This window comes from Pelophylax lessonae, assembly GCF_965119305.1.
Source record: "Pelophylax lessonae genome assembly, chromosome: 8".
NCBI lineage: Eukaryota > Metazoa > Chordata > Amphibia > Anura > Ranidae > Pelophylax > Pelophylax lessonae.
In genome coordinates, this window is record NC_138775.1 from 299,837,756 (window position 1) to 299,859,844 (window position 22,089).

The 22,089-nt window shown below is 46.0% G+C and overlaps 1 protein-coding gene across 1 annotated transcript in view; it reads left to right on the forward strand.

The window, feature by feature from the left end:
- KIF2C (kinesin family member 2C) overlaps window positions 1–22,089 on the forward strand; it is a 54,433-nt gene that overhangs the window by 8,960 nt on the left and 23,384 nt on the right. Inside the window, exons 4-14 of the mRNA XM_082266476.1 lie at window positions 3,601–3,652; window positions 6,643–6,687; window positions 10,082–10,195; window positions 10,391–10,498; window positions 10,830–10,936; window positions 12,719–12,814; window positions 15,239–15,293; window positions 15,368–15,530; window positions 18,912–19,002; window positions 19,321–19,384; window positions 21,150–21,241. Coding sequence (XP_082122602.1) covers window positions 3,601–3,652; window positions 6,643–6,687; window positions 10,082–10,195; window positions 10,391–10,498; window positions 10,830–10,936; window positions 12,719–12,814; window positions 15,239–15,293; window positions 15,368–15,530; window positions 18,912–19,002; window positions 19,321–19,384; window positions 21,150–21,241 — 987 coding nt within the window. The remainder of the gene's footprint in view (window positions 1–3,600; window positions 3,653–6,642; window positions 6,688–10,081; window positions 10,196–10,390; window positions 10,499–10,829; window positions 10,937–12,718; window positions 12,815–15,238; window positions 15,294–15,367; window positions 15,531–18,911; window positions 19,003–19,320; window positions 19,385–21,149; window positions 21,242–22,089) is intronic.

A 22,089-nucleotide genomic window follows, 5' to 3' on the forward strand; every position in this document is an offset into this window, starting at 1 on the left:
GTTTGCTGGGGGTGTTCAATGATGATTGGTCAGGATATGGAGAGATCTTTTTGCAAAAACACTTTTTCAGGCTTGAAAGCAAATCCTAAGATGGATGCAAGTTGTAACTCCTATCAGAGAATGGATGAATGCAATTAAAACACTTTTGGACCGGAAGATTTACCCCCTTAAAGCTGAGTTCCACCCTGAAATGAAACATTTTTTTTTTTTTTACCTTAAAAGTAATACCTCCGGGACAGTCAGGGCTGTGCATTTCAGCAATGATAGCCTCTGAACTGTCCCCGGGTTCACCTTTTAGAAGAAATACCTTGAAAATTTCTTGTCCAGAGCTGCCATCTCAGGTGTGGGCAGCTGAAGCCAGAGTGTCGTCTTTCTTGTCCGTCTTTCTTGTCCGTCTTTCTTGTCCGTCTTTCTTGTCCGTCTTTCTTGTCCGTCTTTCTTGTCCGTCTTTCTTGTCCGTCTTTCTTGTCCGTCTTTCTTGTCCGTCTTTCTTGTCCGTCTTTCTTGTCCGTCTTTCTTGTCCGTCTTTCTTGTCCGTCTTTCTTGTCCGTCTTTCTTGTCCGTCTTTCTTGTCCGTCTTTCTTGTCCGTCTTTCTTGTCCGTCTTTCTTGTCCGTCTTTCTTGTCCGTCTTTCTTGTCCGTCTTTCTTGTCCGTCTTTCTTGTCCGTCTTTCTTGTCCGTCTTTCTTGTCCGTCTTTCTTGTCCGTCTTTCTTGTCCGTCTTTCTTGTCCGTCTTTCTTGTCCGTCTTTCTCCCACAATGCACTGCCACTGTACTAATGGGCACTGGTAGGGAAGGAGTTAACCCCGGGGTGATCAAAAAGTTAAATGTGAGCCTAGGGGGTGTTTTCTAACTGGGGGGATGGGCTTGTGAAATCAATAGACCTGTGTTCCTAAATAGGAGCTCTGCATTCATTCCAGAGAGCGGTCTGCTGTGACCCCCGTGAAGAGACCCCCGTCACTTCCGGCGCAGGCGCGGCATCCCTGCGCAGCTTCTGGGCATGCCCAGAAGCTGTTTGGCAGGTAATGACGCGCCTGCACTGGTGTTCCGTGAAAATTCCCTTCCCTCGTCACTTCCTGTGCACGTACGTCATTCAACAGCTGAGCCGCTTCCCGCTGCACATGCTCACAGCTGCGGAGGGTAGGGAATTTTGACGGGGTAGTGTTTTTCACGTTACACCGCATCAGCTGTTGCCGCGCGTACATTAAATCCTCTCCAACACGTCAGACTTCCCCTGATCTCGGCTCCAAAATATAAAAGCAGCAGCAGGTCTATGAAAATATAAATCGGAGCCGAGATCATGCGGGACGCCGCACCTGCTGATGAATGACGGCCGCCCGCAGGGAAATCTCAGGGTTGGAGCGGAGATGATTTAATGTAGTGGCTGCCCATGCACAGTGGGATGCGCGGCAACAGCTGATGTATGACACGGTGTAACGTTAAAAAATACTACCCCATGCAAATTCTCTACCCTCCGCAGCTGAGCGCATGCGCAGTGGGAAGTTGTTCAATGACGTACGTGCACAGGAAGTGATGAGGGTAGGGAATTTTCACGGGGTAGGGTTTAACGTTACACCGGAAGTGACGTGCGTGGCCGGTGCAGGCTCATTGACTCCTGGGATCGATGACGTTCAGCTCCCAGGAGTCATCGCAAGCCGGAAGAGACGGTGCGGGCCGCAGAGAGAGGAAGGTGAGTATATTTTAAAAACGAGGTAAGTGGAAAAAAAAATTTTTAATTATCCAATTCTTTTTCAGGATATTTTCTTCTATTGGAAACTGCAAAGTGAAAAAATAGGGTGGCACTTTAACTGACAATTGCGCGGTCATGCGATGCTGTACCCAAATAAAATTGACTTCCTTTTTGTTTTTTTTGTTTTTTTGTTTTTTTTCCCCACAAATAGAGCTTTCTTGTGGTGGTATATGATCGATGGATATTTTTTACGCTATAAACAGTGTGACAATTCTGAAAACATTATTTCTTTCTGCTATGTAACATTCCCACCCAAAAAATTAAATATCTAAATTTTTTTTATCGTTTTAGGCCAATTTGTATTCTGCTACATATTTTGGTAAAGGAGAAAAAAAAACCCAATAAGCCTATTTTGATTGGTTTGCGCAAAAGTTATCGCGTCTACAAACTAAAGGTGTTTTTTTTTTTTTACTAGTAATGGCGGCGATCTGCGCTTTTTAGTGGGACTGCAACATTGCGGCGGACAGATCTGACCCCCTAACTGACATTACACTTTTGGGGGACCAGTGACATTACTACAGTATCAGTGCTAAAAATATGCACTGTTACTGTACTAATGACACTGGTAGGGGAGGAGTTAATCCAGGGGTGATCAAAGAGTTAAGTGTGAGCCTAGAGGGTGTCTTCTAACTGGGGGGGGGGGGGGGAGTGTGCTTGTGAAATCAATAGACCTGTGTTCCTAAATAGGAGGAACACAGGAGCTCTGCATTGATTCCAGAGAGCGGTCAGCTGTGACCCCCGTGAAGAGAACGGCAAGCGATCGCGGGTGCCCAGCGGCAATTGCCGGCCCCGTGGATTCGTTTCCCTGCTGGCAAGTGGGCATGCGCGCCCCCAGGGTCACTCCTGCGAACCGCCGTACAATTACGGCGATTTGCAGGAACCTACTGATGTATATAGGCGGCGGCTGGTCGGCAAGTGGTTAATCCTATCATAGCATATGAAGGTAAGGGAAACCCACAGAAATATCAGAAAATTTGCAGTAATTGGGGTAGTATGGAAGGGGGGATTGGTGAGAGTATGGAAGGGGGGGATTGGTGAGAGTATGGAAGGGGGGGGATTGGTGAGAGTATGGAAGGGGGGGGGGGATTGGTGAGAGTATGGAAGGGGGGGGATTGGTGAGAGTATGGAAGGGGGGGGGATTGGTGAGAGTATGGAAGGGGGGGGATTGGTGAGAGTATGGAAGGGGGGGGGATTGGTGAGAGTATGGAAGGGGGGGGGATTGGTGAGAGTATGGAAGGGGGGGGGATTGGTGAGAGTATGGAAGGGGGGGGGATTGGTGAGAGTATGGAAGGGGGGGGATTGGTGAGAGTATGGAAGGGGGGGGGATTGGTGAGAGTATGGAAGGGGGGGGATTGGTGAGAGTATGGAAGGGGGGGGATTGGTGAGAGTAGATGAATAGAATGATCAACTTGGAAAGCTGTAAATGTAATTTGTATAATATGTTTTTGATATGCAATAGAGTGGGGGGGGGGAATTGGCTGTAACTTTGTTGCACCGATTTGAACCAGTGCAATTGAATAAAAAAGGGCTGTGAATTGTCATGTGACTTTGATATCTAAAGTGGCATAACAAATCACACAAGTGTGAATGCAGAGATAAAGCGAAATTCCAGGAATATTTTCCTTGTCTGCCTCTTCCCACCCCCTGAAGCTCACATTATGGCATGTTGGTGGCGCTCAGTTTTTGTAGGGGGAGGGGGGGGTGGGGCTGCTATAGAGGGGTGTTTTCATAATACTAATAGAAATGCAAATTAAAAAAAAATATATATTTGTTGGTTTTATTTTTTTGTACAGATTTTAGGGGGTTCTACAAACAAATTGGGATAATTCTTTTTATTTTTTTTCCCACCAGCAAAGTCAAAGACGCAAAACCTCCTCCAGAATCCCCGCACCTCCTAAAGAAGGTGAGATCTGTGGCTCTCATGCCATTTCTGTGTTAATTCTTAGCGTTGGCCGATTGTTTGGGATGCCTCGGATTGATCTTCTGCTTTGGAGCCCAGGGGGATCTAATAGACCTCAGATCTCTCCATAAGGCCCCTTTCACACTTGTATGACCTGAAAGTCACGTGACATTGATGCGACTTGAAGCGATGCCTGTGTAATCCTGAGGTCTATGGACCTCAAGTCGCATCAAAGTTGGACTACTTTGAAGTTGCTGCGACTTGAAGTTGCACAGATATGAAAGGTACTTCTTGGAAATGAATGGGGTACTACGTGCCATGTGACTTTGCAAGTCGCACAAGCGTGAAAGGGTCAGGAGAGGACTGGTCACAGCTCATGCTGGTATGTTTTATCACTTGTGATGGCAATAAGTGATCAAAAAAAACAAACGCACCCACATGGTCCTGTGCACCTATGTAAATGAAGATCGCACCACACGGGGTGGTGGCTTACTTCTGTTGTCACCATGAATTGGGGGGTCAGTGAGGTGGTGGCCTTCGGTTGTCACTATGAATTGGGGGGGTCGAGGTGGTGGCCTTCGGTTGTCACCATGAATTGGGGGGGGGGGTCAGTGAGGTGGTGGCCTTCGGTTGTCACCATGAATTGGGGGGGGGGTCAGTGAGGTGGTGGCCTTTGGTTGTCACTATGAATTGGGGGGGTCGAGGTGGTGGCCTTCTTCGGTTGTCACTATGAATTGGGGGGGGGGGGGGTCAGTGAGGTGGTGGCCTTCTTTCGTTGTCAATATGGATGGGGGGGGGTGTCAGTGTCTGCTCTCTAACCCTAGATGTGATGTAATGAGGGATGTGGAGTCCTCGTGAGTCTGGAAGCATCTCGTCCTGTGAGGTTATAAATAGACTTTTGATTACCTTTCCATACAAGCCGCCTCCGCTGGGTTCTGTCTATTTTCGGGGTGTTTTACGGCTGAAATGTAATCTATTGAGGAAGTGTCACCGCGGGCTGAGTCCAGTCCTGGGGGTCAGATGACTCGTCCTGCTATAGATGTGCTGGGGGAGGGGGGGGGGTCACCCATAGCAAACCATCCTGCTGCTAGCTATTGAAAGCTGAGTCCTGTTTCTACGGAGAACGCCAACATTTCTTGGTTTGTTCCGGCTTCATCCTTCAGTCCAGTACTGCAGACTTGCGGTCCTTCACATCATACTGCTCATCCACTCCCCCTAGTGCATGGAAAACGCATGCGCATTTAATTTGCATTTTTATGTGCATTGCGTTATGCTGCGTTTTATACACATTGACAGCATCTCTCTTCTGTTAAGTGACCGGCCCCCCGAATGCTAACCGTTTATCTTTAGATCCTTTCACACTGAATAAGAATGAAGCATAGAAAATGGATCGGCAGCATCGTGTGATTTATGCAGATTACGTTGGGTTTTTGGCTCATTCTGTTGAGCATTCACAATTTTTTTTTTTTTATTTAATTTTTTTTTTTTTTCCATTTTGGCATGCGCTAATGTGCATTTGTTTTTGCATTTTATTGCACGACATGTGTGTACAACATTGTGGTGTACAACATTATGGTGTGCAGACACATTGAAAGCCATTGTATTCTATGCACCCCTGCAGTGACCTGGTTTGTCCAGAGCAGAAAAATGCATGAGGCCTCAAAGCAGGGGTGTGCAATCCATGCATGTATTAGGCATGCAGCCTGGGGATTGTCTGCAGGGATGCCGTGCAAGCATGGTAGCCGCAGCACCCGCTATGGACAAGCTGGGCCCATTCATGTCTGGAGGGATGCTGTGTTTGCAGTGCCAGGCACATCTGGAGGGATGCTGGGAATGCCCCATTTGCAATGGCATCAGCCACAATAAATGCAGGGACTGCAGCTAGCTCTAAGCAAGTAAATGCCGCATGGCTGAAGATGGCTGCCATGTTTTGTAATAACAGCGGCAGGCACTGACAACAAGCCGGGCCCATTCATGTCTGGAAGGATGCCTGGGGTTGCCCTGTTTGCAATAAATTCAGGGATTTCTAACTAGCGCCAGGCAAGTAAATGCGGCATGGCTGTAGGAGGGATGCTGTGTTTTTCAATAGCAGCGGTGGAGGGATGCCCGGGCTCCTCGGTTTGCAATATCGCTGACAGCAATAAATGTAGGGACTCCCGGCTAGCTCCAGCAAGTAAATGCCACATGGCTGAAAGAGGGATGCCGGGGATGCTGTATTTGTAATGTGACAGCAGACGGTGTTAACAAGCCAGGCACGTCTGGAGAGATGCAGAGGATGCCCAGTTTGCAATGGCACCGGCAGCAGTGAATGCAGGGACTCCAAGCAAGTAAATGCCACATTGGTGGGGAACCCCAATTTCAGTTGCACCCCCCCCCCCTTCCCCAATTCCCCACACAGCACATGGGCAGATCACAAGTTAAAGTTCGGATATCACCTGACTTTTTCTGCTCGCTCCCACCATGCTGGGGGTGAGGGGCAACATCAGAAGTGTCCTGCAAATAATACAGAACACAGATGGGTCAGTGGTGCAGTATTGGGGGGGGGGGGGGGGGGGCAGACAGCCTACTTGCATGGCATCAGCTTGTCCAACATCCTGCTGAAATCTCTTGTGCAGATACAAAGTTCCTCCTGGGTTTGCACTGGAGTAGTAGAACTGTAAAGCACAATCACCGTGTAGGGAAGTAGGAAGCAGAGCCGCATATGGAAGCAAATAAAAAAAAAAACACACAGGTTTTATTGCCAACTATACAAAGGAAGCGATGTTTATTAAAGTCCAGGGCTTCAGGGGTTAACCCAATGACTTGCTTGGAGCGCCCCCAGAGCTGCAGGCGGTAGTAGGTACTGCACCTGACATGGTCATCTCGCCTGTAATGTACGAAGTGAGTGTCGGCAGGGAGATCACATTACATGACAAAGACTTTGCTGCTGAATTGTGAATTTTTCATGACCGACAATGGAGCCTAATCTGCCCTCACTCTTTATATTCCTGAAGTGACAACACCGAACCCTGCCGTAGCAGAGAGCGCCCCTCAGACAGGTAACCGGGGGCCCCTGTGGGCGGCTGCTTCTCCCATTACCCTCTTCACCCCTGCTGCAGCTTATCCAGAGCCCCCCCCCCCCTCCCCCACCCTGTACATGGAACTATGGGCACTGAGCAAGCTCCTCTGTCATCGGGTTATCCGGTCGGTGTTCTCCATGGTGGAGGAAGCCATTGTCTGCTCAGCCCTGTATAGTACACACCGGGAACATGTATGAAAACTGGGAGCACCGGGGTCTCCCCCATAGTCAGTGTTCTCTGACAGCATAGCGGCTCAGTGGGGGTTTCCTCCCAGCGCTGGGGGTCCCTGGATCAGATCCAAACAGGACTCCACCTGCATTACGTTTTATTTATTTTTATATGCATGCAAGACGGAGTGTAAGCTCCTCTGGTACAGAGACTGATGTGACTGTGGGGGGGAGGGGACATTAGAGTGTAAGCTCCTCTGGTACAGAGACTGATGTGACTGTGGGGGAGGGGACATTAGAGTGTAAGCTCCTCTGGTACAGAGACTGATGTGACTGTGCGGGAGGGGACATTAGAGTGTAAGCTCCTCTGGTACAGAGACTGATGTGACTGTGCGGGAGGGGACATTAGAGTGTAAGCTCCTCTGGTACAGAGACTGATTGGCTCAGTGATCTCTGTACAGCACTGCAGTATATATTTTTAAACATTTATATCTCTGACATATACCGCAGTGCTGTACAGAGATCACTGAGCCAATCGCATCAATCTCTGTACCAGAGGAGCTTACACTCTAATGTCCCCTCCCCCACAGTCACATCAGTCTCTGTACCAGAGGAGCTTACACTCTAATGTCCCCTCCCCCACAGTCACATCAGTCTCTGTACCAGAGGAGCTTACACTCTAATGTCCCCTCCCCCCCCACAGTCACATCAGTCTCTGTACCAGAGGAGCTTACATTCTAATGTCCCCTCCCCCACAGTCACATCAGTCTCTGTACCAGAGGAGCTTACATTCTAACGTCCCCTCCCCCACAGTCACATCAGTCTCTGTACCAGAAGAGCTTACACTCTAATGTCCCCTCCCCCACAGTCACATCAGTCTCCTATACCAGAGGAGCTTACACTCTAATGTCCCATCCCCCCACAGTCACACACTATTATATATTTATATAGCTCTGACATATAGTGCAGTGCTGTACAAAGTAAAATGTGTGACTGAGCAATTAGAGTGTAAGCTCCTCTGGTACAGAGACTGATGCGACTGTGGGGGAGGGGACATTGGAGTGTAAGGACACTATAATCCATGCAGGTAATGGACCAGTGCCGGTGAAGTGATTGCTGTGAGTGAATCCTCATTCTGTCCAGTTTTCATACATGGGGCCCCTTTTTTTTTTTTTTTTTTTTTTTTTTTCTTCATAATTGATCTGCTCATGGAGTTCAGTGAGATTCTCCGCTCTATTATTGGCTGCCCCACCATCCATGCCCCCCCCCTTTCTGGTCACCTCTGTACAGGAAATGGGGTTCTGGATAATCAGCAATTCACAGGAAATCATAACAGTTTTCACTTTAAACCTTTTTTAATTTAAAGCAAATTTGATACACAGAGAGCTTTAATCCGGCCAATCAGATCTCGGTGTGCTGTATATTAGTGAAAAGGGGCTTTCTAATTGGTCAAGGCTAACTATTTTCACATTAAAGAAGAACTCTGCACCGGCCCAAAACTAGATTGTATGTGGACTGACCTGTAATGGGCACCTTCTATGAGTAGTCTGCATCCGATTCCTCCTCTCCGGGTCCTGGGATGACACACAGAGCAAAACTGATGCTGCATCATGGGGAGTTTATCATGAAGGATCAGACCAGAGGCGGCATAGGAGGAGGAGGCATAGGAGGAGGAGGGATCAGACCGGAGGAGGAGCACACAAGGAACAAACAATCCTTCCAAAGTGAATAATAAGCGGAGTTCTTCTTTACAGTGAATCTGAGGACAGGAATGGGGAGGTGGCCGGTTTGAAGAACTGTTGATCCTTGGCTCAATATCTGGTCATGTAGGCCCCATACGTATGGGCATTCAGCCCCGGTGCATGGGGCTCTGGAATTTCGATGCCGGTAGACCGTCCAGTCCCACTGCCGGCAGCCTGTAAAAATCTGAGGTGCGGCTGGACAGTGCATCTAGCTTCTCTAAGGTTTCGAGCGATATGCATGGAGTGCTAGAAGTCTGCTTTCTGAGCATCCATCCTTGGGCACAGAACTGTCCTAACCTTGGTACCGCTGGGTGTACTGTCCAGGCGCAGCAGCTCAGAGTATGACCGGCTACTGGCAGTGGGACTGGTTGGTGCACCGGAGTCTCATGCATTGGAGCTGAATGCTCAGTGTGTAGGGGAATGAGTACACCGGACTCTACCGGCTGCATGTTGGCTCCAGGTAATGGGCTCCCTACATAAGAGAAGGCGAGATGAAGGTGACGGCCCTGGAGCCTGAATCTTTTTAAAATCCACTCAGCAGTGACGGCCCTCCTATTCCTGTCCTTGGTTGGCCTTAAGGTGTGTCTCCACTTCTTCTGCATATAAATCTGTCACAATCACTGAAAAGGCTTATGGCTCAGTCACGCTGCACCGGGAGAGGGGCACTGCTGCACCGGGAGAGGGGCACTGCTGCACCGGGAGAGGGCACTGCTGCACCTTAATTCCTAAATAATGTGCTTTCTACATTAAGAATACTAATTATGACTTTAGATGCAGAGCAGCCTCAGCAGCACAACGGCCGGAGCATCCAGAGACCTCTATTGGTGGGGGCAGGAATGACGGCACTGCATGCATTGTGGGTAGATGACTGCCCCCATTTCCCCACAGAGGAAAACTTAAGGATGTAAAAAAAAATATGCGGTTTTATTGGCTTCCAGCGCTTGGAACCTGCAGCAGTTCTGGCCCATGGCATCCATCCCAATTGCCTCGAACAACTGGCCAATGATCCCACATAATCCCTTCCCTGCCATTTTATTATGGTCGCTTGTGTTGTAGAATGTCCATGCTGTCCTATAGCCAATAATAACATGGAGTTCTAAGAACCGCTACATTTATTCATTTTGTCCTTTGATGTGGATGGAGATTGGTGGAGTAAAGCGCCTCCTGTATATTTCTTCCTCTGTGGGGATTTGATGATGACCAGCTTTGTGTGTCCTCTCCCCCCCCCCCCCCCCCCCCCCAACCTGGACCCAAGCCCTTTCCGGAAATCCTTTTGAGCACAAATTTTATGAAAGTCTCAAACACCCACCGGGCTTCTTTTTCTTTTCTCGGTTTAGTAATTGCCCCGACATCTGGCGCTGGCTGTTCTGGTCGCTGTGCGGTTGTTGGCTCTGCAGAGCGCAGGATTATGGGTTGGGCTTGGACTGGACTTTTTTCTTGTAATTTGACACCACCTCTTTTCAGTCCTGCGAGGTCGTTCTATCAGGATGTCCGCCATTCCCGAAACCCGTCAAATCGACCTGGATATGGAAGTGGAGGCCATTCCGGAACCAGCTGTACAGCAGAGTATAAATAATTGTAAGTATCGTTAGTTAAGTGGGGTGTGGGTTTCTTTCTTCAGGTTTGTGCTGGTCGGGGGGGCCTCAGTGGGGTCTGGGCACCCCCAGGTCGGGGGGGGGGGGCCTCAGTGGGGTCTGGGCACCCCCTGGTCGGGGGGTCTCAGTGGGGTCCGGTTGGTTGGTAGTGAATAATGTTGCTTTTATTCTTCCTCAGCTTTGCGGACGAGACCCACAAAATATAGCAGTATCGGAGAGAGCCGGTTATTGCCACGTGTGAATGAAATAGTGGAGGAGTCGGCTTCTGCCATGAAGAGCAACGCAGGTGAGCCATCATGAAGGCTGATTGGCTGTCGCTGAGCAAATCGGCTCTGGTCAATGTGGGATGTGAAGAAAACTCCCATCGGGCTGTAGCTGTTGTAGCTCTCTCGGTGGGGGGGTTGGGCTCATTCAGAAGTCAGCAGGGTTCCCTATACATGTATGCATTGCCTCTGTGTGTTGGGATGGCAGTTAAAATGAATGGCACCACAGTGCATGTTTATACGTCACCCTAACATGGAATGGTTTAAAGTTTCCAGAACTGGGCGCAGATCACGCTGTCATTTGCTGGTATTTAATTGGGTAATGGTCACATGACCTTTTTATTGTTTACTCAGCCAGAAGAAAGTCCAACATAGTGAAAGAGATGGAGAAAATGAAGAATAAAAGGCAAGAACAGCGAGCGCAGAACTCCGAAATGAGGACCATAAGCGAACGCAGGTCTGTTTATGGACTTACATGGAAGGTCCACTTGTTTAACAGTCCTCAACCCCCCCCCCCCCCCCTTCTTTTGGAACAGTTTTCATCTCATTGGGTGCAGAGGATCACCATGCAGTAAGAGCAACAAATGTCCCACCGGAAGATTCCCCCCCATCAGCAATCCACAATTAGAAATGTTTTGGCTTTAGACACTTTCAGATGTATGGTCACCTTTTAGAAACTCTACGAAAAGCCTCCTATGTCCTTCCTGATCCCCTGAATAGTACATACCAGCGCCTCCTCACTTCAAATGTTATGCCTGCTTTCCAATACATATGCAGGGGGGGGTGGGGAGAGAAGAGTCCTATCAGAAGAAACTACTGGCCCATCATTCCCCCCTCTCTCCTACTGTCTGCAAGACTGACGTGATGCTACAAGTGTGCGGTTGCTGCAGCCCGTTCAAAGTGCGCGCATGCGCAGTGTTCTCTAGTTGCTGAGCTTGAGAAGGAGTGCACGCTTTGAACCTGCCGCTAGGGGGCGCACACTTGTGGCGTGTAGTCTGCCCTGCAGATGGCAGCACAGGGTGATTGAGGGGCCAGCAGTTTAGAGAGGCCCCCCCCCCCCCCCCCCAAACCTGGCTGCATGTGTAATGGAAAGCAGGAGCACTTGGTATGTACTATTCTCTATAACACTATTGTACTATACTATTCAGGGGATCTGGAATGCCATGGAGGGTGTTTGTGAAAGGTTGATAAAGGTGAACTTAACAGTTTAAGGTAGGGATGCAGCAATATCTGCCGCTGAAAATCTCAGTTTTGCCGATGGGGGGGATTGTCGGTTCCCAAAAAACAGCTGAGATTGTGATGTGATTTTACATGTTTATGGTGCGTTTTTCATAGGTCATGTGACTCAAACGCAACACTGGTACCTTTTTTTTTTTTTTTTTTTTTTTTTTTTTTTTTTTGGTTTATTTCTGGATATAATAAAGATTGGGGGGAGGAAAAAAGGTGCCGATTTTTTTTTTTAATGGCAGAAATTTCATATTCATTTTAGAGGTTCACCGAATGGAATTTTTGGTAACAAAAAATACAGGATGCAGTTGGCCAAAAACTGAAAATGACAGTCTTTAAAGTGATTCTTGTGTGTTTTTAAGAATAAATTAAAAATATCCCCCCCCCCCCCCCCCCCCCACACCTGCGTTTGGAAGACTGCCATTTTTTTTTTCAAGTCTGCTATAAAAAAAAAAGTATGTGTGTTAAGTAATTTTCTTTCTAAGTAATTTTCTACCAAAAAATACTGATTTTTAACTTTTACAACATGTCAGAAATGGGCTTGGTCCTTTAAGTGGTTAAACTACCCGTTTCAATTTTAAGCTATGTGCATCCTGAAGTTTCGGTCCAGAATTTTTCATTTTGGTGCACCACTAGTTTAAGGTATCTAAAGCTACACTACATTGTGGATGGGAGGGGGTGGAGTAGATTTTCCACCAGTTCCTTTCTTCATTTCCTCTCGCAGGAGGCTCAACATGAAGTCTCATTCCTATGGGATACAAATTTTTTTTCCTAATTTACGAAAAGGGTTTTTGGTATCGGATATACCGTACTTGTACTATTTATCTGGGATTGCACAGTGGGGCTTTTTGTTACGGAATATGTTGCTAAAGTTTGAACTTCAACTCTCCAGCGTTTACCCAACACTGAAATATTGGCTTTAGTTGGAGTGACATGACTTGGGAGATGATGCTCCTACATGCATCTGATATTTGATAGGTGGGTGTGAATGTTTAATGTGTGACGTCTGTATGCAGGATTGTGACACCAGCGCACCCAACTGGGAGTTTGGGAGGATGATCAAGGAATTCCGATCCACCCTGGACTGCCACCGGATCAGCATGACCGACACGGTAAGATGCCAAGACTGTTTTCTGGAGCATTACTTCTCACACTTTATACAAGGCCTTTGTCATACTGTGAGGACTGTTGGCAAGCATTGCACAGGTTTCATATTGCATGTTAAAGAGAACCAGTCATCGGCTTACAGTAAGCACACCCTATCAATCTATGGAAGCTCCTTGTTCTTTAAAGAAACGTTATCTTTGGTTACATTTGAGAGCCCAAAGCTGAGCACCTGCAACTACAGGTGTCCCCAAAGTCTCTCTCTCACACACGCGCACGCGCGCGCACACACACACCACATGGGCCGTGGAGCAGAGCATAAACTAGTCCTCAACACTAAGACTTCCATTTGTCAAAACTCTAAACTGGTTCACTACTGAAGATGTTATAATATGGCAAATAGATGTGCTGGTCATTCCATGCGATCCACCAAAATCTGGTTTGCAGCAGCATTTTTTCCCCTGCCACGCTTATCCCGTGTTACACGCCGAAAAACGATATTGGCACACCCCTAGTTCCTGGTATATCCGGATCCACCTTCACTTCTTGGCCAGCTCCAGATGAGGTGCCACTACATCCCACGCATGCAGAGTTCTAGTTCTGTGATTCATTGCCGTAGTATTGGTGGGACAAAATCTTGAGTTGAAACCTTAGGTGACTAATCTAGGGGCCTGCAGGCGTTGCAGCATACATTGTCCCCACCAGGCCAGAGAGGATAAGTGGGGGTGACTAAGAAATGTATTGGGGGGGGATTTGATGCATTTGGTAGTTCGGTAGGGGGGGGGAACTTGGTAGTGACTTAAGGTTCACTTTAAGTATAACTAAATGCCAAACTTTTTTTTTGGATGCTATAGAAGGGAGGATTAGAGCCCCTATCAGGTTTTTATTGCTGTCTGTTCCCTTGTTTTAAGGAGGTTCACCCTTTCTATTTGTCCTGAATACCATTATCATTGAAACTGAACAAAAATCTCAAATTTTGGTTTGTCCCCAAAAATAGAGGGGGGGGGGGGGGGGGGGAAGAGTGTCCTCCAATGGGGACACTAGTTCTGGTGACCTGGAGGTCCCGAAGAAATAAAGATGGGGCAGAGTTCCAGAAGGACAACCATCACTGCAGGCTTCCACCGAGTTGGAGTTTGCAACAAAAAAAAAAACACCCGAAGGACTCTGACTGTGAGGAGCAAGATTCTCTTGCCTGTTGAAACCAAGATTGAATGGTTTGGCCTTAATTCTAAACATTCATATCTGGAGGAAACCAGGAAACATCTCCTGACCAATACCATCCCAACAGTGAAGCATGGTGGTGGCAGCATCATACGTTGGGGTGTGTTTCAGCAAGGACTGGCAGACTGCTTTTGTTTTGTTTTTTTTGGCTTTCTCTCAACCCTGACCTCAATGAAAACCTATTCAACAGCCTAAGGACCTCAGACTGGGGCCAAAGGGTCACCTTCCAACATGACAACCATTCTAATCACACAACCAAGACCACGCAGGAGTGGCTTAGGGGCAACTCTGAATGTCCTAGATTTAATATTAATGATATTTAATCAACCAGTGTTAATTAAATTGTCATTCAAAGTGTGACAGCTCTGAAAATTGGCCTGGGCAGGAAGGGGGAAAGTGCCCGGTACTGAAGTAGTAAAAGGGGTGGTGAAGGCAGAAGATGCATTTAAGATAAAGCCTTCTGTGTGCAGCAAACGCCCCTCTAATACTTACCTGAGCCTCCTCTCTATCCTGCAATGTCCGCAAGTGCCTCAGCCATCCGGCACTCTCTCTCCTGATTTGGCTTAGACACAGCAGCGGTGCAATTGGCTCCAGCTGCTGTCAATCAAACTCAGCCAATCAGTAGAGAGGAGGCTGGGCTGAATCATCTGCCAAGTGGATGCCTTTCAGATGGAAAGTCATTAGGCCAAAGCTCAAGGAACCCCTAGCAACCTCTAGGGGAACACTTTTCTTTCACAGAACTCTGGCTGATCCAGAGGGGAGGGAGTACATTTGTAGAGGAGTTTTCTTGGTTGGGTTGGTGGTGGAGCTGACTCCATAGTGGCTTTGCTCGGAGATGGGATTGCGGGCAAGATGTATGTATATAGAATGCGCCTCAGTCCATAGGTACCCATCAACCAATGGGGACCTTGGGTGAGTATTTGTGGTAGAAAAAAAAATGGGGGGGACTTTTTACCATACCTGACCATTCAACCAAGTCATTCCTATGACACTTTGACTTCTTGTTCGATTCCCCCACTGGGTGCTGGCCCTCTCAGGAGCCCATCCCGCTCTGTTCTTCCACACCATATTACTCCAGGACCTCTGACTTTGACTTTTCTACCACAAGCTGTACATAAAATGATAGTGGGAGTCTTGTCCGAGGAGGAAGCAATGGTGGATCTGTGATCTGGTGTGTGGAGTGTTTCCTGACGACGTCTCCTTCTTTGCAGGCTGAGGAACATCGTATCTGTGTGTGCGTGCGGAAAAGGCCTCTCAACAAGCAAGGTAAGCTGAATCCCTCTTTAGGAATGGCCGTCTTGCTTTTCAAGATGACTTTGTTGTCTTCTGTTCCTCTGCAGAGATGACCAAGAAGGAGATTGATATCATATCTGTCCCTAGTAAAAGTCTGGTTCTTGTACATGAGCCCAAACTCAAAGTGGACCTCACAAAGTATCTAGAGAACCAGGCCTTCCGCTTTGACTATACTTTCGACGAGACGACCACCAACGACATGGTGTACAGGTACTCATCCAGCCTTGGATTTTTATATTAGATGTATCTCAGACTGACTTGTGCCCCAAAAGAGGGATATTCTTGTACAAATGATAAAATGGGTGCAGCGCTGATCAGTTTCAAAAGAACCCACATCCAAGAAGGGAGAACAAATGAAGTCTTCTGATAGTCTTCAAAACGCCCAATTCCACAGCCTCTTACAATTCGCATTGACCCTCACTACAAAGGTCTATGGAAGCCGTAGATCATTAATCTGTATTGTTAGCACTGGAATCCTGCCAACTTGTCACCACAGTATTCATCTCCATTATAACTCCATGCAAGGAGATCATCATGCGGGAATAAATGGAATAATCCTCAGTGTATACGGTCATAATATTCGTGTTTCTCAACTCAGTCTTCTTCAGGGGGTTCTTTTGAACAATACGATGGAAATGGTAGATTCTGCTCAGAAAACCTAATTGAATTGCAGAGAAATAAATGACTATTCTCTATATGAAAAATATAAATGCATCCAAATTATAGGCTAATCGGAAATCAAAATGTTTCACCAAAAATCCCCAAAAAAACATTGTAAGGGGGGAGGGGCAACGAGCAAAAAATTGGGATTCTTATGCTCCAACCCAAATTCCCTAAGAAATACTGGGAGACTAATGGTCTTATGGGAAGACCAAATACAGCGTTTGCTAATGATTGGTGGATAGCGTTATCTGTACCATCTCTATGGTATGTATGTATGTAGTATCAACCAAGTATTGTGTATCAAATAAATAATTATACATATAAATCATCAAAAACCTTAGTAGGTAATTAAATATGTGCAAAGTGCATATGTGACTGGTGGATAAAAACTATATATATATATATATATATATATATATATATATATATATATATATATATATATATATATATATATATATATATATATATATATATATATATATATATATATATATATATATATATACAGGGCTTGACAAATTTTCCTGAAATCTAGGAGCCAGCTAAAAAAGTTAGGAGCCAGTTTTTTTTTTTTTTTTTTAAACTAACAACCAAGCTTTATTTAATAAAACGGATACTAAATTTACACATAAATACGACTAGAACCCCACTCTCCTCTAGCGCAATTGGATGAAAACAGACTGTCTGTCTCTTTCCATCCGATGCCATCTGATCCGATCCACGGGATGGATAGAAAATAGAACCACCATCCGTCTGCTTTTGGCGGACAGGATCAGATGGCGGCAGATTACTGCTCCATAGAGGAGAATGAAGGGTCCGATCAGGTCTGCCTGAAAAACTGACAGGCGGACCTGATCAGACAGCCCGTGTGAAAGGGGCCTTCGGCTGTGGCATGGCGATGAGAAAAAAAAAAAAAAAAAAAAAAAGATTAATATAAAAATTTTTATATATATATATATATATATATATATATATATATATATATATATATATATATATATATATATATATATATATATATATATATATATATATATATATATATATATATATATATATATATATATATATATATATATAAAAAATTTTTTTATAATAATAATTGGAAAAAATATATATATTTTTTTAATAATTAAAAAAAAAAAGAAAAAAATATTTAGTTTTTACATTAAAAAAATAAATTTAAATTAATAATAAATAACCACACTCCCTGTCAAAGGTAACTAACTGGACAGGGAGATGGTAATGCATTGTGAACAAACAGTGGAAACAGTAATTACAACAGTCATTACTCCCGGCCACCACAAGAGGGTGCCAGTTCCCCATTGGAAGCCTCATCTCAAGTAGGCCGAAAAGCCGGGGCCTCAATTTTCGGACGGCCCGGAAGTCCGTGCACTCCGTGCGCGGAAGTCCATACAAAAATGACAGGACACCCTCTGCAGGGCACCCCCAGGCGCCAGGTCGCTAATTCTAGTCGCAAATGCGACCTGGCGCCCGGGTTTTGTCGAGGCCTGTGTATGTGTGTGTGTATGTGTGTGTATATATATATATATATATATATATATATATATATATATATATATATATATATATATATATATATATATATATATATATATATATATATATATATATATATATATATATATATCAAGATAATAAAAATATAGATATAAATAATAGTCCAGAATAAAAGGTGACTTTAGTGCTCAGGAATTTTGTTAGAGTCCTTAGTGAAGGTGAGTCTTCAAATTCGAAGGTGCAAAGTGCTCAGGCGTGAATGGGCCGTATCATCAATTTCCTCCCAGTGTAAGTAAGTAGATTGGATCACTTACCAGATCTAGTGGGTCCTATATGTCGTATGGCATTAGAACCATTTGTGCTTAGAAAGCCCCCTGGGCTCAGTAGGTTTCCCCCTTTGGTGGTCCTATTGGCTGCTGATGGCTCCTTTAGGCTCCAGGGTAATCGACCAATGTGTGGTATAAAAGGAGAAAGAAATAGTGTAGTATTAGGTATGAAAAAGTTTATTTCCCATAAAACGGGTAAATTTTGCATAGGAAACATCACTGGTGGTGTAGCGGTGTGGGCTGCTGGTCTTCCTCGCAGAGTGGCGGGCTGAGCTATCCCACTAGGAAGCTGTCACTGCATGCCGCCAATCAGAAGTTCCCCCAGAAATAGACTTTTTTTTTTTTTTTTTTGGTTTCTGTTTGCAATTATTAGTGAGGTCACGTTGTCTGATTTCTTAGGACCATGGGGTTGGTTTACTAAAGCCTCAAATCTGGTGCAGCTGTGCATGGTAGCAATCCGCTTCTACCTTCAGCTTGTTCTATTTTGGCTCCTTCAGGTGGTGCGTGCAATGGAGTCGGGTTTTTTTTTTTGCTCAGCGGGGGATCGATCTGCTGATCCCCCTCTGAGCAGGCGGATGATCGCTCTGTGCAGAGACGGAGCTGTCAGAGCCCCGCTCTCCTCTATGGGAGATCAGATGAGAACGGACCACCTGTCCGTTTTTTCATTTGATCCTCCAGACTGATAGAAAATGGGGTTTCCATGCGTCCGGATTTCATGGACAGGATCGGATAGCAGCGGGTGTCGGTAGATATGTCTCCACTGACATCCGCCGCTACATGGAGCGTCCGGTCCGCCTGAAAACGGACAGGCAGACCGGATTGGAAAGCCAGTGTGAAAGGAGCCTAAGCATTGACCATAAAACATGGAAGCTGATTGGCTCCCATGCACAGCTGCACCAGATTTTGCACTCTCCAGTTTTAATAAATCAACCCCAATATATTGATGTCCAAGTAACGGAACTAATATATTCAATACCACATGTCAACTTTATTTGAATATAAATGTAAAAGTGTATGTGGGTTCATATGACCAATTTGCTGTATCTGTTGTGTAGTCACCCCCTTCTCTGGTCACCAGGTTCACAGCCCGGCCTCTGGTCCAAGCCATATTTGAAGGGGGGAAGGCCACGTGTTTTGCATACGGTCAAACAGGAAGTGGTAAAACCCATGTAAGTGAATTTGTAATACACAAAAACTTGGATTAATGTAATATATATATATATAGTGTGTGGTGGGTGTTTATTTTTTTTTTTTTTTCTCCCATATGGAAATTTGAAACTTTCGAGATATAGCTTTGCTAGAATGGAATTCTTGAACAGTGGGGGGTGGGACTAAAGTTGCGTTCAGATGCAAAAACCTAAATTGCTTTTGACTGTCGGGTGTGTGGGGCGTTGGAAAGAGGGGGGGCCGCATGGTGATTGGGTTTTATGGAAGATTTTGCTGTCTAATTATAGTACATACAGACTGTTCACTGATTTGCTTTGCAGACGATGGGTGGCGACTTCCTGGGGAAAAGTCAGAATGTGACAAAAGGAATCTACGCTTTTGCATGTAAGTGTGGGGGTGTTTGGGGTGTTTTTTGCAGCTGCTTTGATTCTTTTCTAATGGATCTGTCTGGGTCACACTTCTGTAGAATGCAGGGGCTACATTTTAGTAATCTGGCCACAAAATATCAGGATACACATTAGAAAAGTACTTATTGCTTAACTTAAGGGCTACCAATGTCTGGGGACTTTTAAAGTCTCTAAACCTCTCTTTAAAATGTAATTGCTATAAATGTCATGGGGGGGGGGGGGGTTCCCCCACCCCACAAGATCCTATAAAGCATTGATCCTTTGATCAGTGGATGCCTGGCTCCTGCAGACTTTCTCCAACTCTGTCCCTACCCAAGTACAGGCTTTCAGTAGAGGGATGGGAGGAAGTGTCAATGGACTTTGAATGTAGTGATAATCTCACTTGTGTTCCATTTGAAGTCTATCTGCTGGGGTGGTAGATGGGACTTGTAGTTCATTCATGTACATATTTCCAGCACACCACAGATGTAATTTTGCACAAAATGTGAAGTGTTTCGTAAGCCACTTGGTACCCCTTCGATAGGCAGCAGAAGATTGCAGGCGTGCTTGACAAAGGGGCACTGCATGGCCTCAAAACTTTGCACCCATCTGTCATGCCGTCAGTTGAATAAAACGATTGGATGTGATTGGGTCTCTGCTATGCTGGAAATATGTACATTAATCTATGATGGTTCCAGCTGGTAATTGCGGCAGCACCCACCTACTTACCCTACTCCAGGTACCTAATACAATGGGGATCTTGTGGTGTGGCTTCCACCCCCCCCCCCCCCAGTGATTGTCATACCTGTGTGGCAGCCACAACTGTGCCGATTTCCAAAGTGACAGCTGCTGCAGAAGAGTTGCACCCCCAGAATATACACGGGGAGGTTACATTGCACCCGAAATACAGATGTGATGTAATATGGTGCAAAAAGTGGAGTTGGTGGTTTTTAAGGTTCTTTTCTCCTAATAATTCTATGAAGGAGATGAATTGGGTGATGCTGTTTGCGGGTGGAAGGGTTTGTTGGCAGGCCTTTTTTTTTTTTTTTTTTTTTTTTTGGCTGCTGAAGATTGTGGGAGTGCCTGAGAAATAAAAATGGAGGCATTGAATTCAAATTCTGTTAGAAGTGGAGAAAACCAGCAGACACAGCTTTGGGCCCCTTTTTGTTCTGATCGGGTCCACCGGTCTTTCTGGTGGATCTGAGCAGAACCTCCAATACCCTCTATGGAGCAGCTGATGTTGCCAGACACGTGTCCACTGACATCCGATCCGCCAAATAACCGACTTATGGGGATCCATTCCTCAACCGAGTGATGAATGGAAATGGATAGGCGGTTTGTTTCCATCTGATCGCCTCATAGAGAACAGTGGACTGTCTGCTCTGCACAGTGAGCAAACACTGACCCGTCATCCACCGGCTCTGCGGGGATCAGGGGAGAGGTCCTCTGCTGAGCAGGCGGATCTGCTTGACAGTCTGCCCCGTGTGAAGGGGGACAAAGTGCAGCTCCTTCCTCGGGGCTATAAAATGTAATGTTTTTCTAATGTATAGCATAAAACTGTCAATGAGAGAGAAATCCCCCCCCCTCCCCCAGTCCTTAATTGATCCAGCGCTGTGCCTGGCCTCAGCAGCTGCTCTCTTCCTGGTCTCAGATTCATAGAGCACTGGGATCCATAAGTTGAAAAGTAGAAGCGCCAGCTACTATGCCAAATATAAATTCTGTCTCTCTATTAGATATGTGCTGAGGTTGTTGTCTCTTGGCAGCCCGTGACGTCTTCCTTCTCCTCTCCCAACCCCGATACCAGGATTTGGATCTGGAAGTGTTTGTGACGTTCTTTGAGATCTATAACGGGAAGGTGAGTCCTCCAATGCATTGGGAACCATGTACATCAGACCTGGGCAAATTGTGGCCCCTGAGCCCCATCTGGCCCTTTGGCTGTCTCTATTAGGCCCTTGATGTCTCCACTGTCAGCATGCCTCTCGATTCCTCCCCCCCCCACTGAGGAAGCTGACTGATCTCCGTATGGAGAGATGCAGGAGCTGAAAGGGAGCCTGATGAGCTGATCGGTACAGCGGGGAGGCTCCGGTCTGGTGGCATTGCCTGGGAGGTGTCACTGCCACCCGGGCCACATTCTTCCTGTGTCAGTGCCTTGACAATGCAAACCCCTGGGAGCCGTACACCTGTACTTCACACCAGGTCAGGATCTGCAGCTATCCCCGCTGTACCCATCTCAGCCTCTTCTTCCAGTCACACAGCTTTGCAGAGGGTATTTGACAGGCAGTGAGGTGTTATTTCGCCTCCTCTCCAGCTGGTTTTAACTCTATAATGCTGCACTGCAAATGCAGTTGTGGTACGGCCCCAATTAATTCAATGGGCGACTATGACAAGTAGTGCTGCTTGGTAAATTCTGCAGCCCAGGTTTTAAAAACAATTCTGCAACTACAAAGCAATGTTGAAAAATAAGGTGCGCAAACATTCTCCAGCAGCAACCGAAACTTTAACCTTGATAAAGTAAATGTGTGATGTGCAATAAATGGGTGCGCTAGATGTGAACAGTGAATGTTAAACCAAAAGGAAAAACACTGTATACACAATACCTAATGTATAAATACACAGGTAATGATATATGGAACACAAAATGAACGTGCTATGAAAAATTATTCACTCCAAATTAAAAAAGGCTGTGATCTTCTTAAAAGTGAA